Source organism: Tachypleus tridentatus, chromosome 2 (genome assembly GCF_004210375.1).
Source record: "Tachypleus tridentatus isolate NWPU-2018 chromosome 2, ASM421037v1, whole genome shotgun sequence".
Lineage (NCBI taxonomy): Eukaryota > Metazoa > Arthropoda > Merostomata > Xiphosura > Limulidae > Tachypleus > Tachypleus tridentatus.
Window position 1 is genome coordinate 77,141,322 of NC_134826.1, and position 22,545 is coordinate 77,163,866.

At 33.7% G+C, this 22,545-nt stretch overlaps 1 protein-coding gene across 4 annotated transcripts in view; it reads right to left on the reverse strand.

Annotated features, from left to right (window-relative positions):
* The window catches only part of MICU3 (Mitochondrial calcium uptake 3), a 101,234-nt gene that overhangs the window by 70,056 nt on the left and 8,633 nt on the right, over positions 1–22,545 (reverse strand). For 3 of the 4 annotated variants that reach the window (XM_076488652.1, XM_076488651.1, XM_076488653.1), the window contains exons 2-3: positions 13,906–14,050; positions 9,904–10,014 (exon numbers count right to left, since the gene is read on the reverse strand). In XM_076488652.1, the coding sequence (XP_076344767.1) occupies positions 9,904–10,014; positions 13,906–14,050 (256 nt within the window). Of the gene's footprint in view, positions 1–9,903; positions 10,015–13,905; positions 14,051–20,598; positions 20,716–22,545 lie in introns of those variants that run through there. The other variant, XM_076488654.1, reaches the window with a different exon arrangement.

Genomic DNA, 22,545 nt, shown 5'->3' on the forward strand with positions numbered 1-22,545 from the left:
TCTTTACCTGCAAATGTATTTCAGGTAAAGAAATAAAATGTAAACTCACCTCTCCAGAGAACTGATAGTTATTATCTTGTGCCACTGCCAAAGAGATCTTTCAGCATGGGCCAGGTTTTGAAAGAACTCCCACCCAAACACATATTAAGACATATTGCACCAACTTACGATCCAATCAGCATTAGACTACAGCCCTCTACCAACAGGAAGACAACATGTCATCCATGCACAGTAAGCTTCATAAGCACTAGTGCTATAATAAAAGACTTATTCTTAACAAGGCAAAAATAAAAATACCAGAAGTGGGGAAGAAAGATTGGATGTTATATGGAGATACAAGTATCTACGCAAAATACATTTTTAAAGAAATAAAATGTTAATTTTAGAAATATCATTCAACACTCCATACTGATAGAATGAGAAAGGAAGTGGTGTAAATAAATATATTAAAATGATGAGCTCCTGGCTGAAAATATTGCATCATGGAGTGTGTCACCCACTTGAGCAGGGAAAGTGATTAAAAGGGCATGCAATGAATACTTTTCAATCAATAAAAGTGGTATAACAAAGAAACCTTCTACATACTATTAAAGTATTGCACAGGTAGGCAAAATTTATAGATTGCTCAACCAGGCAGGTTAACTTATGCAGTTAGCTGATGATGGATGTACAGTGTAGCTAAAACAATAAGTTAGGTCATATGGTGTGTGACAAATGCTTATGTTAAATACTACCTAGAAATACTTCCAAGAGTAAGTAGGCATGGGAAAGAATCATCCTATACCTGCATACCCGTGCAAACACAAGACCCATCTGGTTGGTATAACCATCAGAAATGTTCTGGTTCATACTGGAGGGAAGGTCTATACTACATTTCCAGCTAAACACTTCATCCCTACACCAGCAAGATTCAATGACTCAAAGAGGAACTCTCTATGTCAATCTTTCCAATGGCTTGAGACTGAAGACACAGGGGTTCTTCTGTTACTTCATCAGAAGAAAATAGAAAGGAGCTTACACAGATGATCATACGAATCACCACATATTTTTAAGATCTCTTACTAATAGATTATATAATCAGTTACTGGGAATAGGGTCAGCAGACCTAGTGAAGTGTGAGGACAGCATCAAACCTTATAATATTTATTTTCTTTGAAGTATGGGATAGCAAATTAAATAAAGAAATACTGCAACAGCAGTCTTGTGAAAAATCCAATCACATCAGTAGCACTGAGCAATGACAAAATGAACTGAACACATAAAAAGGTGGTTGAAGGAGCTGCAAAAAAAAATTAACAATTTGCTTCCTTGGAAGTTCTGTGACCGACAGGAGACAAAAACAATATGTAGATAAAGCTGTAATAATGTTGTATAAGCAACTTGACAGAAAAAAAAGATGGAGTAGCCCACATTCTCACCTGGAAGATCTCATCTAGCCAAAGTCAATGGTTAAAGGTAAGAAAAGCTGTGAAATGATGAAAAAATGATGAGACACAAAAAAAATGAAAAGTGTAGTTTATTCTTCCCTTTGCTCTGCCCAAGTCTTGATGGCTAAGAAGGTGGAGCAAAATGCAGAAGTGCTAGATACCCAGCAAAAGCTTTCACCTAGAGTATCGGCAATGCTCCAAGTATCAGCTACTTCCTGCCCATCAAAGAGCAAGATTGAGAAGAGGACAGAATTATATTGCCCACTGACCTTTCAAATGTTGTCCCATATAACTTTGGAACTAATGAAAGAAGATATGCTGGTTGTGAGCTAAATCCAAGATTCCTTCTGGCTTTGATGTCTTACCCACCGAGCATGTTTATGGGCTTGCTGGAAAGTGTGGTGTGAGAGTGTTGAATACCTACGAAAAGTATCCCAGGCCCATTTTTGAGCCTTCCATGCCATGTGGCAGGCAGGATTCTACCACGGTCAAGGATATCATGGAAAATGTGTCGAGGTTTTAGGAATACATTAAGCAGCTGCCTGTATAATACAGTCAGTTACTGCTGCCACACAGTCATCTATTGATGGCTCAAAGATGATAGCAGGATCAAGTTCTGCGAGAGCAGTGAAAGAGGGGTAGTTTGCGTAATCCAGCTTCCACCGGAGCACAAGGGTTGGGTAAAATATATATGTAAGAATGGATGGTAATGGTTTTGAAAATTTTACGTAGAGGAGCAAACAATGTTTCGACCTTCTTCGGTCATCATCAGGTTCACAATGAAAGAAAGAGGTAGCTGACCGATAGCTGACCACATGTTTGAAGGGGGATGTGTAATTGACCATAGGAATGTAGAGGACATGCTTAGATGTTGGGTGGCATCAACCACAACCAGTCTCTCTCAAAATTATAGGAAAATAATTACTGCCTCATGGATTATTGTCAAGCCTCCATGAAAAGTGAGAGAATAGTGAAGGGAAGCAAAATGAGAGATCAACAGCAGTAAAGGACCAACTAGATGCATGAAAATAAGTATAAGAACTACTATTCAAAAGTACAGAGCTCTACAGAGCGACCCTCCCATAAATATCCGCACTTCTCCAGAGGAAATAATGTCCATTAAAGTCACCCAGGATTAAAATGGGAGATGACAACTGTTGAATGAGAGCATCAAGATCTGACTGATCACAGGTCTCTCTAGGCAACAGGTAAGAGAACAAACAGTGATGGTAAGTATTTCATGTTTATTGGCACAAAGCTACTAGGCTATCTGTGCCAAACAAGATGCAATACACTATAATGGTGTATGGAAATGAAGGCAAAAATACATAAAATATGTAAAATTAACACCTACCAGGAAGACTGAAGCATTAAGTTCAAACTTGCTGTCATTCACCTGAAGTTGGCCTTTCCAGTCCTGGGTTCAGGTCAAAATAAAATTAAAATGTGTAAAAGAAATCATTCTAAAACAGTGTATGGTCCAATAAAAACCTTAAATTAAATTTAAAATACCAATGGCTCTTAAAAATGTAAAAACAGGAGTGAGGCAGCCAGTATCATCTATGACAATGGCCAATGTCAAGGGCAAACCTACCTTAAAAATATGTTTAAAATGGCATCGTCGTTCTTGGTCGTAACGATGGCATGAATAAAAAATATTTACGATTGTGACCTGAGTGCCACACAGACCACACATTGGTGCATCAGTACTAGATAAAAGGAAGTGGTGAGTTAAAAAAACTGTGACCAATGCATAGCCTAGTCAAAACAACTTCCTCCCTTCAATCTTTACAGAAACTAGATAGCCAAAGAGCTAAAAGAGGCTTGATTTGAAAAAGCTTATTATTTCATTGCTCACTCCAGGTCAACTGCCAAATGGTATATCATCAGGTTTTGATAACTGGACCATAGTCCATGTGTTGAACGGAGGGTGGTGATGGAGCCAGAGCAGATGGACCTTGCAGCTCTGTCAGCTAACTCATTCCCACGAATACCAACATGATGTGAAATCCAAAAAAACTGGACAGAGAGAGATAGGCCAGTTTGTTTTGGATATTGATAAGAATAGGATGGTAACTAACATGGAATGATGTCAGGGCCAATAAACAGCTGAGTGAATCAGTATTGATTGCACAATTTGTATATTGCATAGTTTCAATATGATTCAAGACAAGAGAAATGGCATACAATTCGGCAGTGAACACAGAAACTGTAGAGGGGATTCTGTGTGCTATAGCTAAACTGTAACAGACTATGGCAGAACGAACAGAGTCACCTGATTTTGAACCATCCATGTATATGAGAATGGATGGATCGTTTGAAAGATGTTCAGCAAATAAAGAGCAATATTTTCAATCAGGAGTACCGGCCTCCCTCAAGTGACTGAAAGATAGGTCACAGTTGGGGACGGTAATTAGCCATGGTGGAAGAGGCTGAACTGTTGGTACTGCTATGCTATTCAAAGATATATCCATTTTTTCTGATTGTGCCCAAATACAAAGGCTAAAAGGAAAAATGGCAGATTTTCTATTATAAAAAAGTATGACCCACTGAAGATGGAAAACACAACACCAAATAAAATGCTGTGGTAAAGAGCGAAGTTTGGAAGCACACATAAGAGACAGTTTCAACGGCAAATATACAGAGGGGGTCATGGGACTTCACGTACAAACTTTGGTCTGGAGAAGTAGAAAAGGCCCCAGTGCAAAGCCGAAGCCCCTGATGGTGGATAGGATCCAACATTTTCAGTGCTGAGGTTCTGGCAGAACCATAAACCATAGACCCATAGTCAAGTTTGGATCGCATAAGGGCATGATAAATTTTAAGCATGGAGTATTGATCCGCTCCCCAAGAGGTGGAAGAGAGCACACATAGGATGTTCAGTCTTCTTATACCTTTGACACAAAATTGCTTGATTTGAGAAATAAAATTTAATTTACAGTCAAATATAAGACCTAAGAACTTTGCCTCAGGGATGACAGAAGCATAGCATCATCAATACGAAGTTCCGGATATGAATGAATACCCCGCTGGCAGCAGAAATGGACACAAACAGTTTGAGAGAGAGAAAGCTGAAAACCATTTACTGTAGTCCACTTAGGAATAAGATTGATTGCAGTTTGTAGCTGCCACTCATTAAACCTCATGTTTGATGACTGATATGAGATGTAAAAGTCATCAATGAAAAGACCACATGCAACTGTAGAAGGTAGCTGTTCAATGATGGAATAATCCTTTATAATGAAAAATATGACACTCAGACCACAACCCTGAAGGATTCCAAGTTCCTGTAGGAAAAAATGGGAAAGTGTTGAGCCCACACAGACCTGGAATGGGCATGCTTAATAAAAAGTGGCAAACTGCCACGCAATCCATATGTGTTCTCACAAGATGCCATATCTCCATGTTGTGTCATAAGCTTTCTCTAAATAATAAAAAAATGAAAACAAGATGTTGTAGCTTCAAAAAGGCTTCTCTGACTGATGTTTCAAAGTAAATTAAGTGGTCTATCATGGAACATTGTCTTTGGAACTCACACTAAGTGGGTGAGAGAAGGTTGTTTGATTCAAGTAACCAAACAAAACGAGCATTAATCATCCTCTCTAAGGTCTTATTGAGACAATTCATCAAAGCAATGGGACGGTAATATGAAGGAATCTCTGGATCCTTCCCAGGTTTACAAATAGGGAGTACAAGAGCTTAGCACCAAGCATCAAGGAAAACATTCTCCTGCCATATCCAGTTAAAGACAGCCAGTGGAATAGTAAGAGACGCAGGAGAAACGTGGCATAGTATCTCATAATGTATATCATCAGGTCCAACTGATGTATTGCCAGACCGATGGAGCGCAAGTTTGAGTTTCACCAGTGTAAGAGGGCAATTGTAGTCACAGGAATGATCAGTCAAAAATGAAAGAAGAGGCAGATGTTTTAATAGCTAAGAAGGAAGGGGATGAGTTTGAAGAGCTAGATACATGAGAAAAACATTCACCAAAAGTATTGGCAATGTTCTGAGCATCAGCAACTTCATGGCTATTGAATATTACAATAGAGAGGGGAGCAGAAGTATACCATCCACTCACCTTCCAGATCTTGTCCCATATGACTTTTAAACTGGTGGTTGAAGAAATGCTGGAAGTAACTTTAATCCAAGATTTCTTCTGGCTTTGGTGTCTAACTCACCGAGCCGGTGCATGGGCTTGCTGAAATGCAATGCAGTTTGTAAGCATGGTATATCTACGAAATTTATTCCAAGCACATTTCTGAGCTTTTCGTGTTATAGAACAAGCAGAATTCCACCAAGAGCGGGGTTGCCGTGGGAAAGATGTCGAGGTTTTGGGGATGCACTGAACAGCTGTTTGGACAATACAGTTAGCTACTGCTGCTACACAATCATCTATCAATGATTTACATAAAATGGCAGGATCAAGTTCTGAGAGAACAGTGAAAGAGGGCCAGTTGGCCTGATCCAACATCCACTGAGGCACACGGGTCAGGTAGCACTGACCACAGCCAATTTCTCTTGATATGATAGGAAACTTATCACTACCCCATAAATTGATGTCAACCTCCCAAGAAAAGCAAGTGAAAAGCAAAGGAGAGCAGATAGAAAGATCTATAGCAGTAAATGGTTGATTGGGTGCATGAACATAAATTTAAGAGCCAGTAACTGAAGAGAGACAGGTTGTGATTCAGGAACATATGCTCCATAGCACGACCCCTCACATCAATACTAGAACCAGTCCAGAAGGGATTAAGATCCTCCAAAAAATTAAAAGGGAGTTGGCAATTGCTCAATGAGGGCATCAAAGTCTGAGGGATGATAATTTTTTCAGGGATTAGGATACAGAGAGTAAACAGTGATGGTGCAACTCACAGAAACACAGATGGCTACAGTCTCCATGGGTGTGACAAGTGGCAAAGACAGGGTGGGTACATGCTGATAAACCAACAGTGCCACCCCTCCATTACACAGCCTGTCATTTCCGTGAAGAGAAAACCACAGAAAAGCTACTCTATTGGTAGGTTTCAAAAATGTTTCCTGTAAGGAAAGACATACAGAATGATAAGAAACAATCAGTGCTTTGATGTCATCCAGATTAGAATGTAAACCCTCAACAGTTCCATTGTATCAAGGTGGCCATTTTTATTTATGTACAAGTAAATTGGGTGGAGAGCCCATCTGTTTTTGACCATGTCTTTTTCCTTTACTGTCTTTATTCAAGGGAGGTTTATTGACCTCCATGAATCCTGCCCTCGATCGATTGGGCAGGTCTTTGTTGTTGGAAGAGGATTCCAGTGACTGAGGACATGAATAAATGATCATTTTGCAGCTTGGGGTGGGAGAAGAAAATGTACCTGAAGAAATGCCTATACCCCAAACCAAAGAAAGTTGAACTTTGGGTTTGCTGAAATGTATGGGTGGTGAAGTTGATTGATACTTTTGTTCAACCATGGAGGTCAAAAGACTTTTCATTTGGTTTGAGAACAATTCGTTTGGAGGCAGAGAGATCTGTCTGCACTCACGCGGTAGTAGTGGAATGAAGTGCAACAACATACGTACGAGATGAAGTGGTAGACAGCAACTTTTGAGCCTCAGGGTACGTAATGTTTTGAATTGTTTTCAAACGCTGCATCTCTTTTTCTTCTAACCATTTAGGGCAAGAACTAAAGTAGGACAGGTGAAAGCTATTGCAATTAATGCAATGATGGTCCATTTCATACTAATAGGCATCGTGGTCCTTGCCACTGCAACGAGCACACGTCAAGGAACCATGACATGATGGCCTCGAGTGACCAAACTGCTAACACTGGAAACATCTGAGAGGGTTTGGAATGTATGACCATACCCTGCATTTAAGATAACTTGCCTAAATGGTGGCAGGTGGACGCTGTGATGTAAATGTCAGAACGAGGACATTGGTTGGCATCATAATCCCATCTTTGTGAGTGGAGATATGCCTCACTGCAGAAACTCCTTTGGTGGATAAACCAGCAAAAATCTCTGACTCTGGGATGTTCTTCCATTCCCTCTCAACTATGACTCCTCATGATAAATTCAAAGTAGCATGGGGTGTAACCTCAATAGGTATATCCCCAATTGCCTTTGAATGCAAGAGGAGTTCACTGTGTTGAGATGTGGATGATTCCACTAATATGTCACCAGAGCGAAGCTTCTTTACTGACTATGGAGAGCCAGCAAGTCCCTCTAGTCCCTTCTGAATTAAAAAGAGAGACATCTGCCCTTATAGGTTCGTTTGAAAGAGAATGTAGTATAAGAAAATAAGGTGCAACAGGTGTTACAGATGTTGAAGGTTGCTGCTCAAAATCTTCACGGCTATGGACTGTTTTTTCACTATATTATTTAAGTTTTTATTTGAATGATCCATAATAAAAAAAAGGAATATTTCAGTGCCCTCTGACCCCACCCACCATAAAGCCCTATGAGGGGACACACTACAATGCCAAACAAGGACACTGCAGCAACACCAGAGTTTTGTGAGCACTATACTCAAACACCAGCATCAGATACAATGTCCACAACACCTGTTGAGAACATCCAACACTGGTACTTGGTTGACCCTAGCTGAAGTGGACCAGCCAACTGACCCAAGGGGGGACTACCCCAAGGCTGCCAGTTTACAGGAATTCAAGGCCAAAGTGGTGTGTTAGGGTTAGACCCCTCAACCACCAGAATCTTCTCCTCCCTTTCACAGGTCACCATTCAAGGTAAACACATGGGTGGATGTTTAGATCACAGAGAAGGTAAACTGAAAGAACATAGCCTTCCCTGGGAGGTCCCCTCACCATGTACAGGAATCCACATCAAGGGGACACTGTAGGAAACATCCATTTACTGACCTGCATTCAATACCTAACAAGTTTATTGAATCAGTCTAGACTTTCTACAAAGCATAAGCATTTTATAATACTTCAGATAATTCTTGTTGTAACTACAATACTGTCACTAAGTTGATAAATCCTATTTCACAGTTTTCAAAGAAGGGAAAGTTCTAGGATTTGTGCCACTGATGTTCATTTGATATTAATAATGTCAAAAGTACTCAAAGTATGATAATATTTAACAAACATGAGTAGTGGTTTATTACTTTATATTTAGCAGGTTTTCACTTCAGCCACTAACAGCACAATAAACATGTGAAATGGGTAAAAAAAAATAAGCAGAAATATACCTTGGAATTTTTTTGCTCATACTGAAAGAGACATATAGTACTATTCTTTTTTTTATTGTAATTTCTAAGCCATCTGCTAGCAATAAAATAACTACAGAAAATAAGTGTAAAAATGCAAAAGTGTAAATCTTATGTTCAATACTAATGACAACATATTTTATATTTGCAACCTTTATTTTCATTATAGTTCAATTACTTACCTACAACCTGAAGAATTAAATACAATGTTACAATAAAGAAAATAAATAAAATATAAAAGCTCTACTTAAAATGAAAAATGATTAACATTTAAATGGTTAATCCTTAAATTTTTGTTTTATTTATCTGCAAACTGTTACAAAATTTAAACTACTTAAAATAAATATTTGTGGTTTCCTGTTACAATTTGTAGTTATTCTATAAAATAATAAAGTAATTTAAATTTATTTCCTACATTTTACAATGGTTATAAGATCAGTCAAGTTCACCAACTCCACATAGAGTTAGCATTGTTAAAATAGCAAATTAAATATAAAGTTTTAGTCAAAAAACATTTAATGATTACTTTGACAGATAAAGAAATTACAGAAATGAAACTTAACATTTTTCAGATAAAGTATATTTAATCTTTAAATCAAAATTACTTTGCACACTTGATAGTCAACATTCTGAAAGAAAAAATATTCATGACCAAATCTGTGATAAAAAAAATCTTAATATTTAAAAGCTGATATTTCAAGTATGAAAGCCTTATAGCCCTCTGCTAATACAGCAGTAAGTCTGCGGATTTACAATGCTAAAATCAGGGGTTCGATTCCCCTCGGTGGGCTCAGCAGATTGCTCCATGTGGCTTTGCTGTACAATAAAAATGAATGCCTTATAATGTTTACTTTCACATAAATTGTAAAATTTTGTAAAGATGCATATACACCATCAAAATTATAGTATAATTACCCTCAAGGATACTTTCATGGTCATGAGCTGGATAGATACCACCCAGCCCATATTTGTAGGGTTAACTGGCATTATTACCAATTGTATTAGTTTCTCATACTCTCTTCAAAGTTCTATACAATTTGTGCTGAAACACAAAATTGCCTCAGTTCATTGCAAGGACCATCTTTCACTGCCAGAACTAAGATAGATGGATAGATGGGTATAAATCAATCATATGACCTTTCTTTCATACACCATGCCACAGGATTCTAGAGCTAAACACAAGAAGAATTTAACCATTCACAAGGTGTATAAATTATATACATTTATATAAATATGTAGATATAGTTATGGATTTTTACTACTAACCAATATCATGAAGAGATCTGAATAGTTTGGTGTTTCCTTTATTCCGTGAAGGTGTCACTTCTTGGATATATTCCAGGTCTCTCTTTGTAAGCCGTCGTCTTCTTAATCGAGCTGAAATGCAAATAAAATGAAATATCAACTATAATGAACAAGAAATATTGTATTCTCAAGCTTTCATGTAATTTATTTTGTTTCATGTCCTCTTGCAGTGCAAATTTTCACAAATGTCTGCAAAATATATATACCCCCACTTGCATACCAATACAGCATATATGGTAATACATTGTCAAGAGAAGGCCATTTGTCTCATGTTATAAACATACTTCTTGACTGGATAAATATTCTGTTTAAACATTTGTAAACATATTTGTCTATGTTTTAAATATATTTTTCCATAAAAAGATTTTTTTCAATAATGCATAGATAAGAAAGAGGTTAGAAAAGACATCTGTACTCAATAGCAAAAGTAGAATGTGAATGAAACAGTGTTAGCAAGCATACTAAGACATTGAACATGCAAACTATCATAAATCAACTCATTTAACTGAATCTTGTACACAACTAAAACGGTTTGCTCATGATTCTTAGACTCCCCTGAAAAGTGTGTGCACTCGTCTCATGCCAGTGAAATTAGATCAAACGAAAGGTGAACTCTCCATATCAACCTTCCCAGCAGCTTGAAAGTGTATAAACAATGGTACTTCTACTCTTCTAGAAGAAAATGGGAGAGAGAAATTAAACTATGGAAAAGCACCAAAGATGTGGAGATCAGAGGAATAACCTATCATCTGCATCTTATACTGAAGGGCTGTGTAATAATTACCATGAATAGGGACAGCAAAAGCTAAGTTTGTTGGTAGGAAACCACACTCAGTGTCTTTTTTTTATCCTTTGGAAATACAAGTACAATTTAGTAAGAAAAATACGTAAATTTGCAAAGCAGTCTAGTGAAAAAGCTGACCTCTACAATGGACAAGGGCATATGAGCTTAATACTTTCTTTTATTCCCTACCCTACCCTATATATTTTGAAATTCTTTTTTTATGGGTAACTTCAAAGAAAAAGAAATAATCAACAAAACTCCTCAATAGTGCCTCTACTGAGGTGATTTGTTGATGGATAGGAGACAAAGCCCAGAAGCAGCATAATGTGCATTGTGGGGTAAGTAATATGACAAAAACGTCTAGGAATTCATCCACATATAGGGAATGTTCAAGGAAGAGGGAAAATTTCTGTAAAATAAAAAACCTGATGGAAGATGACATCAAAAGGACAAAAGAATAGATATTCAACAGAAAAGCATACAAGCCAGATCAGTTGCTTAACCAACCAATCAACAGAGGAAAAATATCAAGGAAAGAAGAGGAAGTTGTATGTAAAATAGAAAAGACAAGCAAAGAAGAGAACAGCACACAACCCAACAGAAAAAATGAGATTTTTGGAGTCTCAATGATCACACACATGAAAAAAAAAAAGTGGGGAGGGTAAATGGAGAAATTTCTGAACAATCACACAAGCAGACCAAGTCTTGTGGATGAATAAAAGGTCTTGCAATAAAATCAATCTGTTCCTGTGGTAGAGAGCGAAAGAGACATCCACAAAAACATAACACTCAAACAGGCCTCTAAATTCCCTGGAATATGCCCAAGAATTCAAACAAATAATCTATACACTAAATCTTTTACAGACACAGTTCAAGACTTTCCTCAACTAATTATATAGATGAATAAAGCATTCATTCATTCACACAAGTTTTTTTGCTATTGTCGAAAAACTTCCACACTAACACCAGAACAAAAACCTCAAAACTCATCTCACAAACAAAATTGACACTAATACAGCATTACACTACAGTTTCCCAATTTATCCCTGGCATAAGTTCAAAAATAATTAACATTTGGAGAAAACTTCCCATTAAACATAAAATTTCTGTTGACTTTAAATTCACCCAAAAATCTGGCCTGAAATTAAAATCATTATGAAATAAAAATTACACAAAATCAAACAATACAAACATTATTTACAAAATAATATTCAATATCTGTCTGGAATTCTACATTGAAGAAACCAGATTCACCAAAACAGATTAAGACAAAACTTTAGTGTTCAGAGGAACATTTAGAAAAAATCCCAGAGAAAAATTAGAGGTGTTAACCCTTTCAGCATGGGCTGATACCTTTTCTTTCACTTAGACTGGGGAAGGCTGTACATGCAAAAAACGTGGTAACTCTGAGCATTCCTCATGAAACCTTGTAAGATTTTGTTAAAGTTTTATAAGTATTATACACAATAATTATTTTAATTACATCTGTTAATAAAAGTATTAATTATTTATAGTAGTTATTTGCACTCAAAGTGTTAAAATAGTTTGAATGTGTGATGATTTTCATTTTTAGTATAAAAATAATTTTCTCTATCTTAAAACTTTTATATTTCATTTACATAATCTCTAGAACCTCCTGAAAAGAATACCAAAAGATTGTTTTAAGTCAAGTGTTTATGTATTTTATTTTCTCTGCCACATCACTAACTAGTTATTATGATCAATGTACAACACTGTAATTAATATTAGGAAATAAGAAACAAAATATATATCTTTTAATTTTTGTAGAATATCTTTAAAGTCATTCCTTTTATTAAATTCATAATTTCATGTCTTTTCCTTTTCCCATATTGTTAATTTTTAACATTTTATTTTCTTTTACCACTTACTGTTCATCTTGGTAAAATTCAATGATGCCCTGAAGGCATATTACACTTTCTTTGGAAAACATGTGCAGCCCTTCTCCACAATTTTCATTCAGTGCATAATATTGTAAGCCTCCAGAATGAAAGCAATGCATAACATATATTTAAAACATGTTTAAATCTTTGAATTAGGCATTTTAAAACATAACTAAAATATAACAATAAGACATATGCAATTTAAACTGTATCTCTAATAACAATATATTTAGATAAACAGTCTAAGTGTTATAGTCAATCAAAACAGCCAACAATACTACATTCAACCATAACAAATAAGTACCAATTTCAAAATAACCATTGTTAAATTACAGTCCAAAATGATATGTTTCTAATGTGAGCATAACAACTATATGTAGGCTCAAACAAATATCTCAAAGGTGGGCATAACATCTGTCAGGGATTAAAATATTTATTACTCCATTTGACTATATTCATTCAGAAAACTTTGAAATGAACGAGTCTACAGTTTATGTAAGCATCTTACTGTCTCCACATAACTCTGTTCAACCATCACTGAACTACTGAAAATAATTATCCTTTTGGAATTGCTTTAGAATTCCCTGTGACAATACAAATTATCATTCTTTGTCCCTGGTATTATAATGTCATTGTGAAACTCATTTTAGATAGTACCTGTTTCAGCTAATCTAACGATTGTGCAGTATAACTTTACTTCCAATAGCTTACTTCGTAACTTCTTCCTTGCATACTGTATCTGCACATATTTATAACATAGACAGAAAAATCTAGAATATCTAGCACTCTACTGACAATATTAACTTAATGGGAAAATTTAAAAGCTTCAAACAAGGTGAAATCAACAGTTTTACAAAAGCCTAGTACAATTAAATTACATACACAAGATATGACTTGCATAGAATTATGTCACAAAACTTGTCTTAACTATCACTTTTAAAATGCTTCTTATGAAAACAAATTATTAAATATTAAATCACTAAATAAACTACATAACAACTCAAAATAAATAGTCTTGTATATTCAAAATCATAATACTAAAACTTGAATTATTAGCCACATTTCAATGCCAAGCTTATTTACATACCATGATAATAATATAGTTTAATTTACTTTCAAATGTATTTAAGTGAAACCTCATGAGATACAAAGGAAAGGGTGCCTGTAATAAAAAAAAAGAGTTAATGTTAAAAAGTTTATATAATAAATAGTACTTAAGAAAAATGTTAGTTAAAAATATTATCACATTATAAAAATATATATACTTAGTAAACTTACGCCTTGGTTCAGTTTCTGTAACCGACTCTAAAAAATCCTGTGGTGTCATGTAAATCTGACCTTGATACTCCACTGAAGCAAACTTAACAAAACGCTTTTCTCTTGATGTTAGCTGTTGTTCTGACTTTTGTCCTTTTGAATTCTCCTGAAAAATGTTATAAAATATTAAACAATGTATAAGAACAAGTACTAGAAATAGTTATCCCAAATTACTAAGTCATATTTAGCTTCAAAGAAAAATGTAGTGTATATGAAACAGCAACTAGATATTAACAATCAATTTCAATTCTTATTTCCTCTACTCTTTATAAGAAACTTTTATTATGAAGTTGTTATTATAGTTTTTATCATATTTATTTTATTATAGACACTGAAAACATCAGCATCTAAAACACAACAGTTAATTTTAAATTGACAACCACAGGAAAGGCAACTATCTGATGGGAGCCTCCACCAACACTTGAACTACTCTTTACCAATGAATATTTGGATTAACCACCACATTACAATAATTTCATTGCTAAAAAGACAATCATGTTCAGCACCAGGTTATAATACTATCACCCATATAATTGTGAGTTGAATGCCCTAGCTCGCAGGCCATACCAGACCCAGTACTGAAAAACTTTTTCAGTAAATTGAGTGATTTTGTCATTACTTACTACAGTACTCTGAGATATTAAAAAGCTAGAATATTAAATAAGAACCTCATATCTTTTTATTTTACTGAGAAATGGCTTATGTATTAAATCAAACACAGTGGCCTCATTCACCTCTTTCCATTTTTGGAAATTTTGTAAAGATACACATGCTGTATCAAGTTACAGTGCAAATACTTAATGAGTGCAAATGTGTAGATAAACTCATGTATATTATACCAAGCCAGATTGCAAAAAAATTAGTAAGTGCAAAGGACTGATAAAGGCATTTAAAGAAAAAGGACATACCTTAATTTTGTCAGCAATACTGCTGAGAACTAACTGTTGGAGATGAAGTTGTAACTAGGTCATTTGGGCTAAATGCTAGAATCAGAGCAATACGAAAGAATGGACAAGATGGTTGAACCTGAGAGATCAGTTCAGTGGAAGAAAGGGAAATTTTGAAATGCATGGTTTATATTAAATAGAATAGGGGCTGGCTTTTGCTAAGACTTATCAACTCAGCTGTAAGAGAAGTTTTAAACTGGGACTATATGGTGGTGAGGGTCAAGAAAAACTGAAAGTAAAACAAATATAAGGGAGAAAAAAGTTTAGCATAGGAAATAGAGTACAGAAGCAGTTATAGGCTTAATTGTTACTGTTGTAATGCTATAAATATAAGAAATAAAATGGATAACTTTAGAGCTTTGGTAAGAATGGAAGAATCTGATGTAATGGGAATAACTGAAACATGTTTATAAACATCTGATGTTGATGACAGAAATTTATTTGAAATACAGGGTTACAGGCTATTTAATATGGATAGTATTAAAGAAAGAGAAAGAGTGGCTTTATATATTAAATGTGAATTATATCTTGTTGAAATTGAGGATATTAAGAGTAATAGTAAAGAGTTTCTATGAATGGATATAAAGGTAAAAGTCCTTCAGTGGGAATTTATTACAGATCACCAAATGATACTGATAAAATTAGTGAGAAACTTTATGATGGGATTAAGATTTCAGCTGTTAATGAAGTCATACTACAACTGATTTTAATTTTCGGCTTATAAATTGGAAAATGCTAGTGTCAAACCATGAGCAAGAAAAGGTTTTTTGTAAACTATTCAGGTTAAATTTTTTTTTACAAATTAGTTAAAAAACCTACTGGAAACAATGCTATTTTAGATTTATTGTTAACTTCTAATATAGAAATAATTGAGTAACTAGAAACTGGAGAACATCTGAGTGCAAGTGATCATTGCTCCATTAATTTCAATGTTTTGATGCATAAGGAGATTAGGAAAAACAATATTTTGATTATAAATTTCAAGGAAGCAAGTTTTGAAGTGACGCAATAAGAATTATCTGTTTTAAATGTTAGAATGGCTGTTGGATGTTTGAGGGATGATAAGAAAGGCTAGAATTTGATGATTATGAGATGGCTGGGTTATTAATTTTTTTTCTTTGGTTTTTATCAATGAAGATAGACATAGTACTCCACATCTTGAACAGTCAATAAATGAAACAAGATCAAACAAAATGACTGCATTAATTCTGAGCCGATTAAGAAAACATTGGAAAGTTTAAAGAATGATAAGGCTCCTCAGCCAGATGATATTTTCCTAAGAGTTTTGAAGAAGGTTAAAGATTGGATATGTCAGCCTCTTGCTACTATCTTTTATAAATCTTTTACAATTGACTGAAAGTTAGCTAATATCACTCTTCTTTCTAAGGGAAGTAATGAAAATTGTCTCAATAACTGTAAGCCTGTTAGTCTTATATCAGATGAAGGAAAAGTTTTAGAAAGTCTGATAAAAGATGCTTTGCAAAGTCATCTAACAACAAAGTTTGTAATTTTAATGGACACTGAATGTAGTTTCAGTAAGGGAAAATCTTGCCTTACAAATCTTTTGACATTCTTTGAAAAAGTTACTGCTTATGTAGATGAGAGTAAGAGTGTCAAAACTTAGTGTATCTGGATTTTCAGAAAGCATTTGATAAGATGCCACATAAAAGACTTGTAAGCAAGTTCTCTATAGATGTGGAGGATAAATTATCAAATTGTACAGTTCAGTCAGACAGGATTAATGTCATAAGTGAAGTACCTCAGGGCTCAATTTTCATTCCTTCACAATTTTTCATTTAAATTAATGAACTAGATGAAGCAACAGTTAATAAATTACTTTTAAAAAGTTTGCAGATGATATTAAGATCTTGGGTGTTGCTAACTATGAAGATGCTGCTGCTGAATTACGAAAGGATTTAGATTATTTAGAGTTTGGCAAATAAATAGCAAATGGGTTTTAATTATAATAAATACAAGATAATCCATGCAAGTTACCATAATTTAAATAAGATTAATTTGGATGGGAATAGCCTTAACAGTATTATGAAAGAAGGCTATCTTGGTGTAACAGTCAGTTTCTAAAGCCATCAAAACAGTATGCTGTTACAAGTGGTAGGGCAAGTAGAAATTTAGGTTGTATGTAAATAAATGTTAAAAACAAGTCTGAATAAATTATAATTTCATCATACTGGTCACTGGTTAGGCCACATTTGGAATACTGGTTCGATCTTGGGCTCCTTACCTTAGAAAACACATAGAATTGTTGGAATGGGTTAACAGAAGAGCTAATAGAATGGTACCAGAGATGGAAGGGTTATCATATGAGAAGAAGCTAAAATCTGTCAAACTGTTTACTCTTGAAAAAAGAAGATATGAGGAAATCTGCTGATGTGTTTAAGATTGTAAAGAGAATTAATAGTTTTGATGCACTATCTCTTTTCATATTCAACAGTGAGAATAGTAGGGGTAGAAAATACAAATATAAATTTTGGCAAAGTAAGAGTCACCTTCAGCTAAGGCTTAATTTTCTAACAGAGTAGATGACCTATGGAATAAGTTGCCTTCATATGTTGTATAGGTAGTAAATTTAAATGAGTTTATAAAAAAGCTTGATAAGTATATGAATGATAATGGCTGGCTTTAAATTTTTTGTTGTTTTTTTTTAAAGTTAATTTATGTTCAGAGTGGAGAATAGCTGAGATAGACCAACAAATCCCATGTTGTCTCAAAATGTTATGTTATAAAGGTATATAAAGTTTGAAAATTAGTAGTTACAATACTCTATCAGTACACTTAATGGGTAGAGGCTGGGAATTATACTAATTCAGATAACATGATTGAGTTTTTATATTTTTATACTTGTAAAATTGGTCCACTGTACCATTAACTAACTTATAAATTTCAATTTTTACTACTATAATGGGGGCTTAAATGCTAATGTTGAGAGGTAAATTTCCCTTACTTACCCCCAGTGGTAAGATCTTTTTTTTCAAATTTTCCTTTCATTTATATTTCTTTGGAGAGCAGTCACCTTCAAACAGCTTTCTACAGGCAGTAAAGAGTGATATAGATGTAGGATGCTGCAGGCTTGAGCATCCACATCCTTCTCTCCTAACTTATTTTTATTTTTTTAGTTATGTTTATTCTTTCTTTAACATTTGAGACTCGTAAACAGAGGTTAAGACTGAGACACTTTACTCCCACCACTATATGACTCCTACTTCAGTTACCTCTACAACCCAGGGCACATATCTCACATCTTTTTAATATAATTTTTTGTAGTTGTTATAGCTTGTAGTGATTTTTATGTTTTTATGTATATATAGACACACACATGCGTGCATGTATGCATGTGTACAGAAATGCTGAATATAGCCTAACCAGTAATCTATACAATTAAATTATAATATCTTCAGAGATCTTAACCCATCCTTTTATGATCTCTGAGTTTGTTTTATCTCATAAAAAATAAAGGGAACCTGATTAAGATGTTTAAGATTGTTATGGGAATTCATAATGTTGATTTATCACCTTTGTTCATAACTGACAGTGAGAATATTAGGACTAACCAACACAAATACAAGTTTTGAAAAAAGTAGAAATCACCTTCAGCTAACACATATTTACTTTTTTAACAGAATGGTTGGCCTTTGGAATGAGTTGCCTTAAAGTGTGATTGGTGCAGGTTATTTAACTTTTTTGTGACAGATCACTGGTAAAAGGCCATGCATCACATTTGTTGACTTTTACTGAAAATTGTAATGAACTACTGTTTTTATCAATTTATATCAATAAGTTTGGAATCAAAGTGTGAATTATAATTAAAATTTTAATATCATATACAATATATTCTTTTTAATCTAAAAGTAAATATTAAAAGAACACACCTATATATTGGTTTTAGTCAGTCATGTGGTGTGTTGAATGCAGCACTGGTTAAAATTTGGTCTTCATGATGTCAAAGTAATGAGTCTGTAGTTTCATACAAATTACTAATATTAACAAGCTGGAATATAAAATAAAAACCTCATATCTATTTTGTTGAGATATGGTTTATGTACTGAATCATACACAGTGGCCCTGTTCAACTCTTTCCATTTTTGGAAATGATCCTTTATTATATGCTTACTTCAATATGACATGCAAATAAACAATTGAGAGCTTAGAATGTCTCCTAGTTGTTTTCTTAGCCATTTTAATCTGTGAAAAGGCTACCATATTCTTTCGAACCAAGATTTCAAGGAGGTAGGTTGTATCTTTAGTCTGCTTGAAGATTCATATTGTTTGTAGACCTGAGTACAGCTTAGTTACTCAGATTAATAAATTATAGTGAAATTTTATGGGAACAGTACAGTTATTCAACTGACAATACAAAGCCTATAATAAGCTTTTTTATATTCTCCACATACAAAATTTTAAAAGATTTAGCAACCTATGTCCAGCAGCGACAGAGTTCAAAGATCGTAGCAAAAAGAGATAATCATTTGCTTTATTTCTTGATTTATTGTTCTATATTTTAAGAAAAGTTTAATAATTTAGTTCTAAATAGTAATAAACTATATGTGTATATAATGTATCAACGAAATGTGACTGCATGTTACACAATTTAGTCCACTAAAGCACAGCCAAGAAAAGGTCAGTTTTATATTACTGGATGTGGTAACATGAGTACATGTGCACTGTATAAATACATAATGAAATGTTAGCTAGACATGACTGGAAGGTCAATATAATAAATATATATATATATAAATACACAATATTATGAGACTTAAACTATTCAGACTAAAAATTTGCATTTTCATTTTATAATATGTTGTCATTCTAGCACAAAAAAAATCAATTTACATTTATTTCCTTCTTTTTTATGATGGTTACAATGTTGGTCAATTGACAGACCCCACATAGTAAGCATATAGAAAATAAAATAAAACATAGAATCTCACTGAAAACAAACATTTGAAATGTATTTAAGAGGGTTTTAGAGATTACACAAATAATATTCGATATTTTGAATGAAGAATAGTTTTTTTAATCATAACGTGAAATCACTTTAAACTTGGACAAGTAATGAAACAAACACAGTATTTTCACAAACAAATCTTGAGTAAAAATATTTCATTGATTAAAAAAAACAGATTTTTTGTGTACTAAAAACTTGTAATATTTACTAAAATTCTGTCAAATTCTGTGAAGATACATATACTGTATTAAAAATTACAGTGTAAATACTTAATGTGTGCAAATGTATATACAAACTTGTGCATATTATACAAAGCCCATTGGGAAAAGGATTTACTAAATATGTGATTGATATGAACTGACAGAGCTGTTTAAGTTCAGTGAATACAAATATAATGACTTTCTTGTCCTTCAGTTTTACATTATGGTATAATTAGGCATACTTCAGTTTCAAAAAGCTTCAGATAGGTCTTACATGAAAGGCTTGTTACAAAAGTGATCTCTACAGGTGTTGGTAATAAAGCAGTTTATTGGTTGGAGGGAATAAGACCTAAGGTTGTAAAAATACAATTCCAACCAACTAAATAAATATCAAAAACAAAGTACTTTCAGGACCAGAGTTGGGATTTTGTTGTTTTTTTAATTATTATTATTATTATTATTATTTACATCAATAATATAGATAAATTTCTTAAATCTGCTTAAAGCACATTGATTAACTCAATTACACAATATAATAAATTACCTATGACCAAATGAATTGACCAGTGTCACATAAAACAATTGATTAATGTCACAAACAATCAACTGGTAATTTTGATTATTCCAACTGTACACACACATCTTAAGGGCACCACAAAGGACTGGTTAATCCATCTAGACCATTCCATCCACTGTAATAGACTCTAGAACAAAAGTAAAACATCAAAGCTATCTTTATTCAAATACTTACCAAGCCCTCTCTTAAACATCCTGAATTTAACTGCCTCTACCATATTTTAAAATATAAAACAACCCACTACAAAGAACAACTACCTTATTAGAAAAATAAAGCTTTCTTAACTGAAGATGACTTCCACCCTACTAAAATTTATTTATTTTACCTCTTACCATTCTCACCATTAAATAAAAAAAAAGACAATGTATAAACACTAGGAAATTTCAGTGATTTAACCCATCTTCATTTGGCAAATTTTCCATCCTAAATAACCTCTTCTGAACCCTTTCCAACAATTTAATATCCCTTCTAAAGCAAAGAGTCCAAGACTGAACATAGTACAACAAATAATGGTCTAACTAAAATCCTATACAATGACCTGTCATCAGAACACCAAGATCTTTTTCTTTCATTACACTATTATTATTATTTTCATCAAAGTTATACTCATAACTGAAACTTGAATATCACTCATGCAGTATGTAACATTTCTAATAACTAAGAGCTATCTGTCATACATTTGCCCACTTTGTCAAATTATCCAACACCTCTTGTAAACCAGAAACAGCTAAAAATTTGATATCATCAGCAAATTGGAATAATTTATTGAACATTTCTCATCTGTCATTGATGTAAATAAAAAAGAGCATATTTCTTAACACAGAGACTTGAGGTATCCCACATGTGATATGAATCCACCTTGACTGAACTCTATTTATAGCAATTTTCTGCTTTCTTCTATCCAGCTAATTTTCTATCTAGTTAACCAACCAATCCCACATACTTAAAGATAACTACTTTAACAAGCCTATGTAGCACTTTATTGAATGCTTTGTGAAAATCAACACATTTCAAATCCACACCCTCATTACTTAAGCAGTCACCTCTTTAATGAAAGTCAATATATTAACAAGGCAACATTTCACCCAGTGAAGTTATCCTAATTATTCAACAAACTTTCAGACTTATATTTGTTTTTGCAAAGCATTTTTATCAATCTTTGAAAAAACTTTTCCCACTACTGATGTAAAACTAATAAGCCCATAATTACAGAAGCAATTTTTATCATTTCTTTTGAAATTAGAAATAAAATTAGCCAATTTTCAATCATCTGGCACATAGCTACTATTCAAGGAATTACAAAAAACAGTAGCAAGTGGCTTACATATTCAATCTTGAATTTCCTTCATTTGGTAAATACTACCTGATGCAATAGCTTTACCACTCTATAAAATTTCAATTTTTAATTAACAAGCTGAAAATTAATTTCATCTTGTTTCCATCTAGCACAGTTGAAGAGGAGAAATATTATCTAAATCTTCATTAAGAAAAAACTGAGGAAAAGGAAGAATTTAGTAACCTTACCATCCCATAATCATAATGTATCAGTATTCATGTATCTTCTTTCACAAGCCCTACTCATATACTAACAGTTTGATTAATCTTTATGTTTTTAAATTTTACTGTTAAACTTTATTTTCAGCCATCTTTTATTTACCTTTATTTTCTCCTAAGCATACTGAAGTTAAGACGACTATCCAGAGAATCACTAAAATAATGGTTGATTGATTGATTGATTTAGTGTTTTATGGCACAAAGCAACTAGGCTATCTGTGTCAAACGTCCAGTAAAAAGGTAAAAATAAGTTAAATGTAATAAAATACATAAAAGGGGATGAAGGTAAAACAAAACAACATTGAAAAACAGAAAAAGTATAAAATCAATGTTGACACCTAGTCCACAATGTTAAGAGAA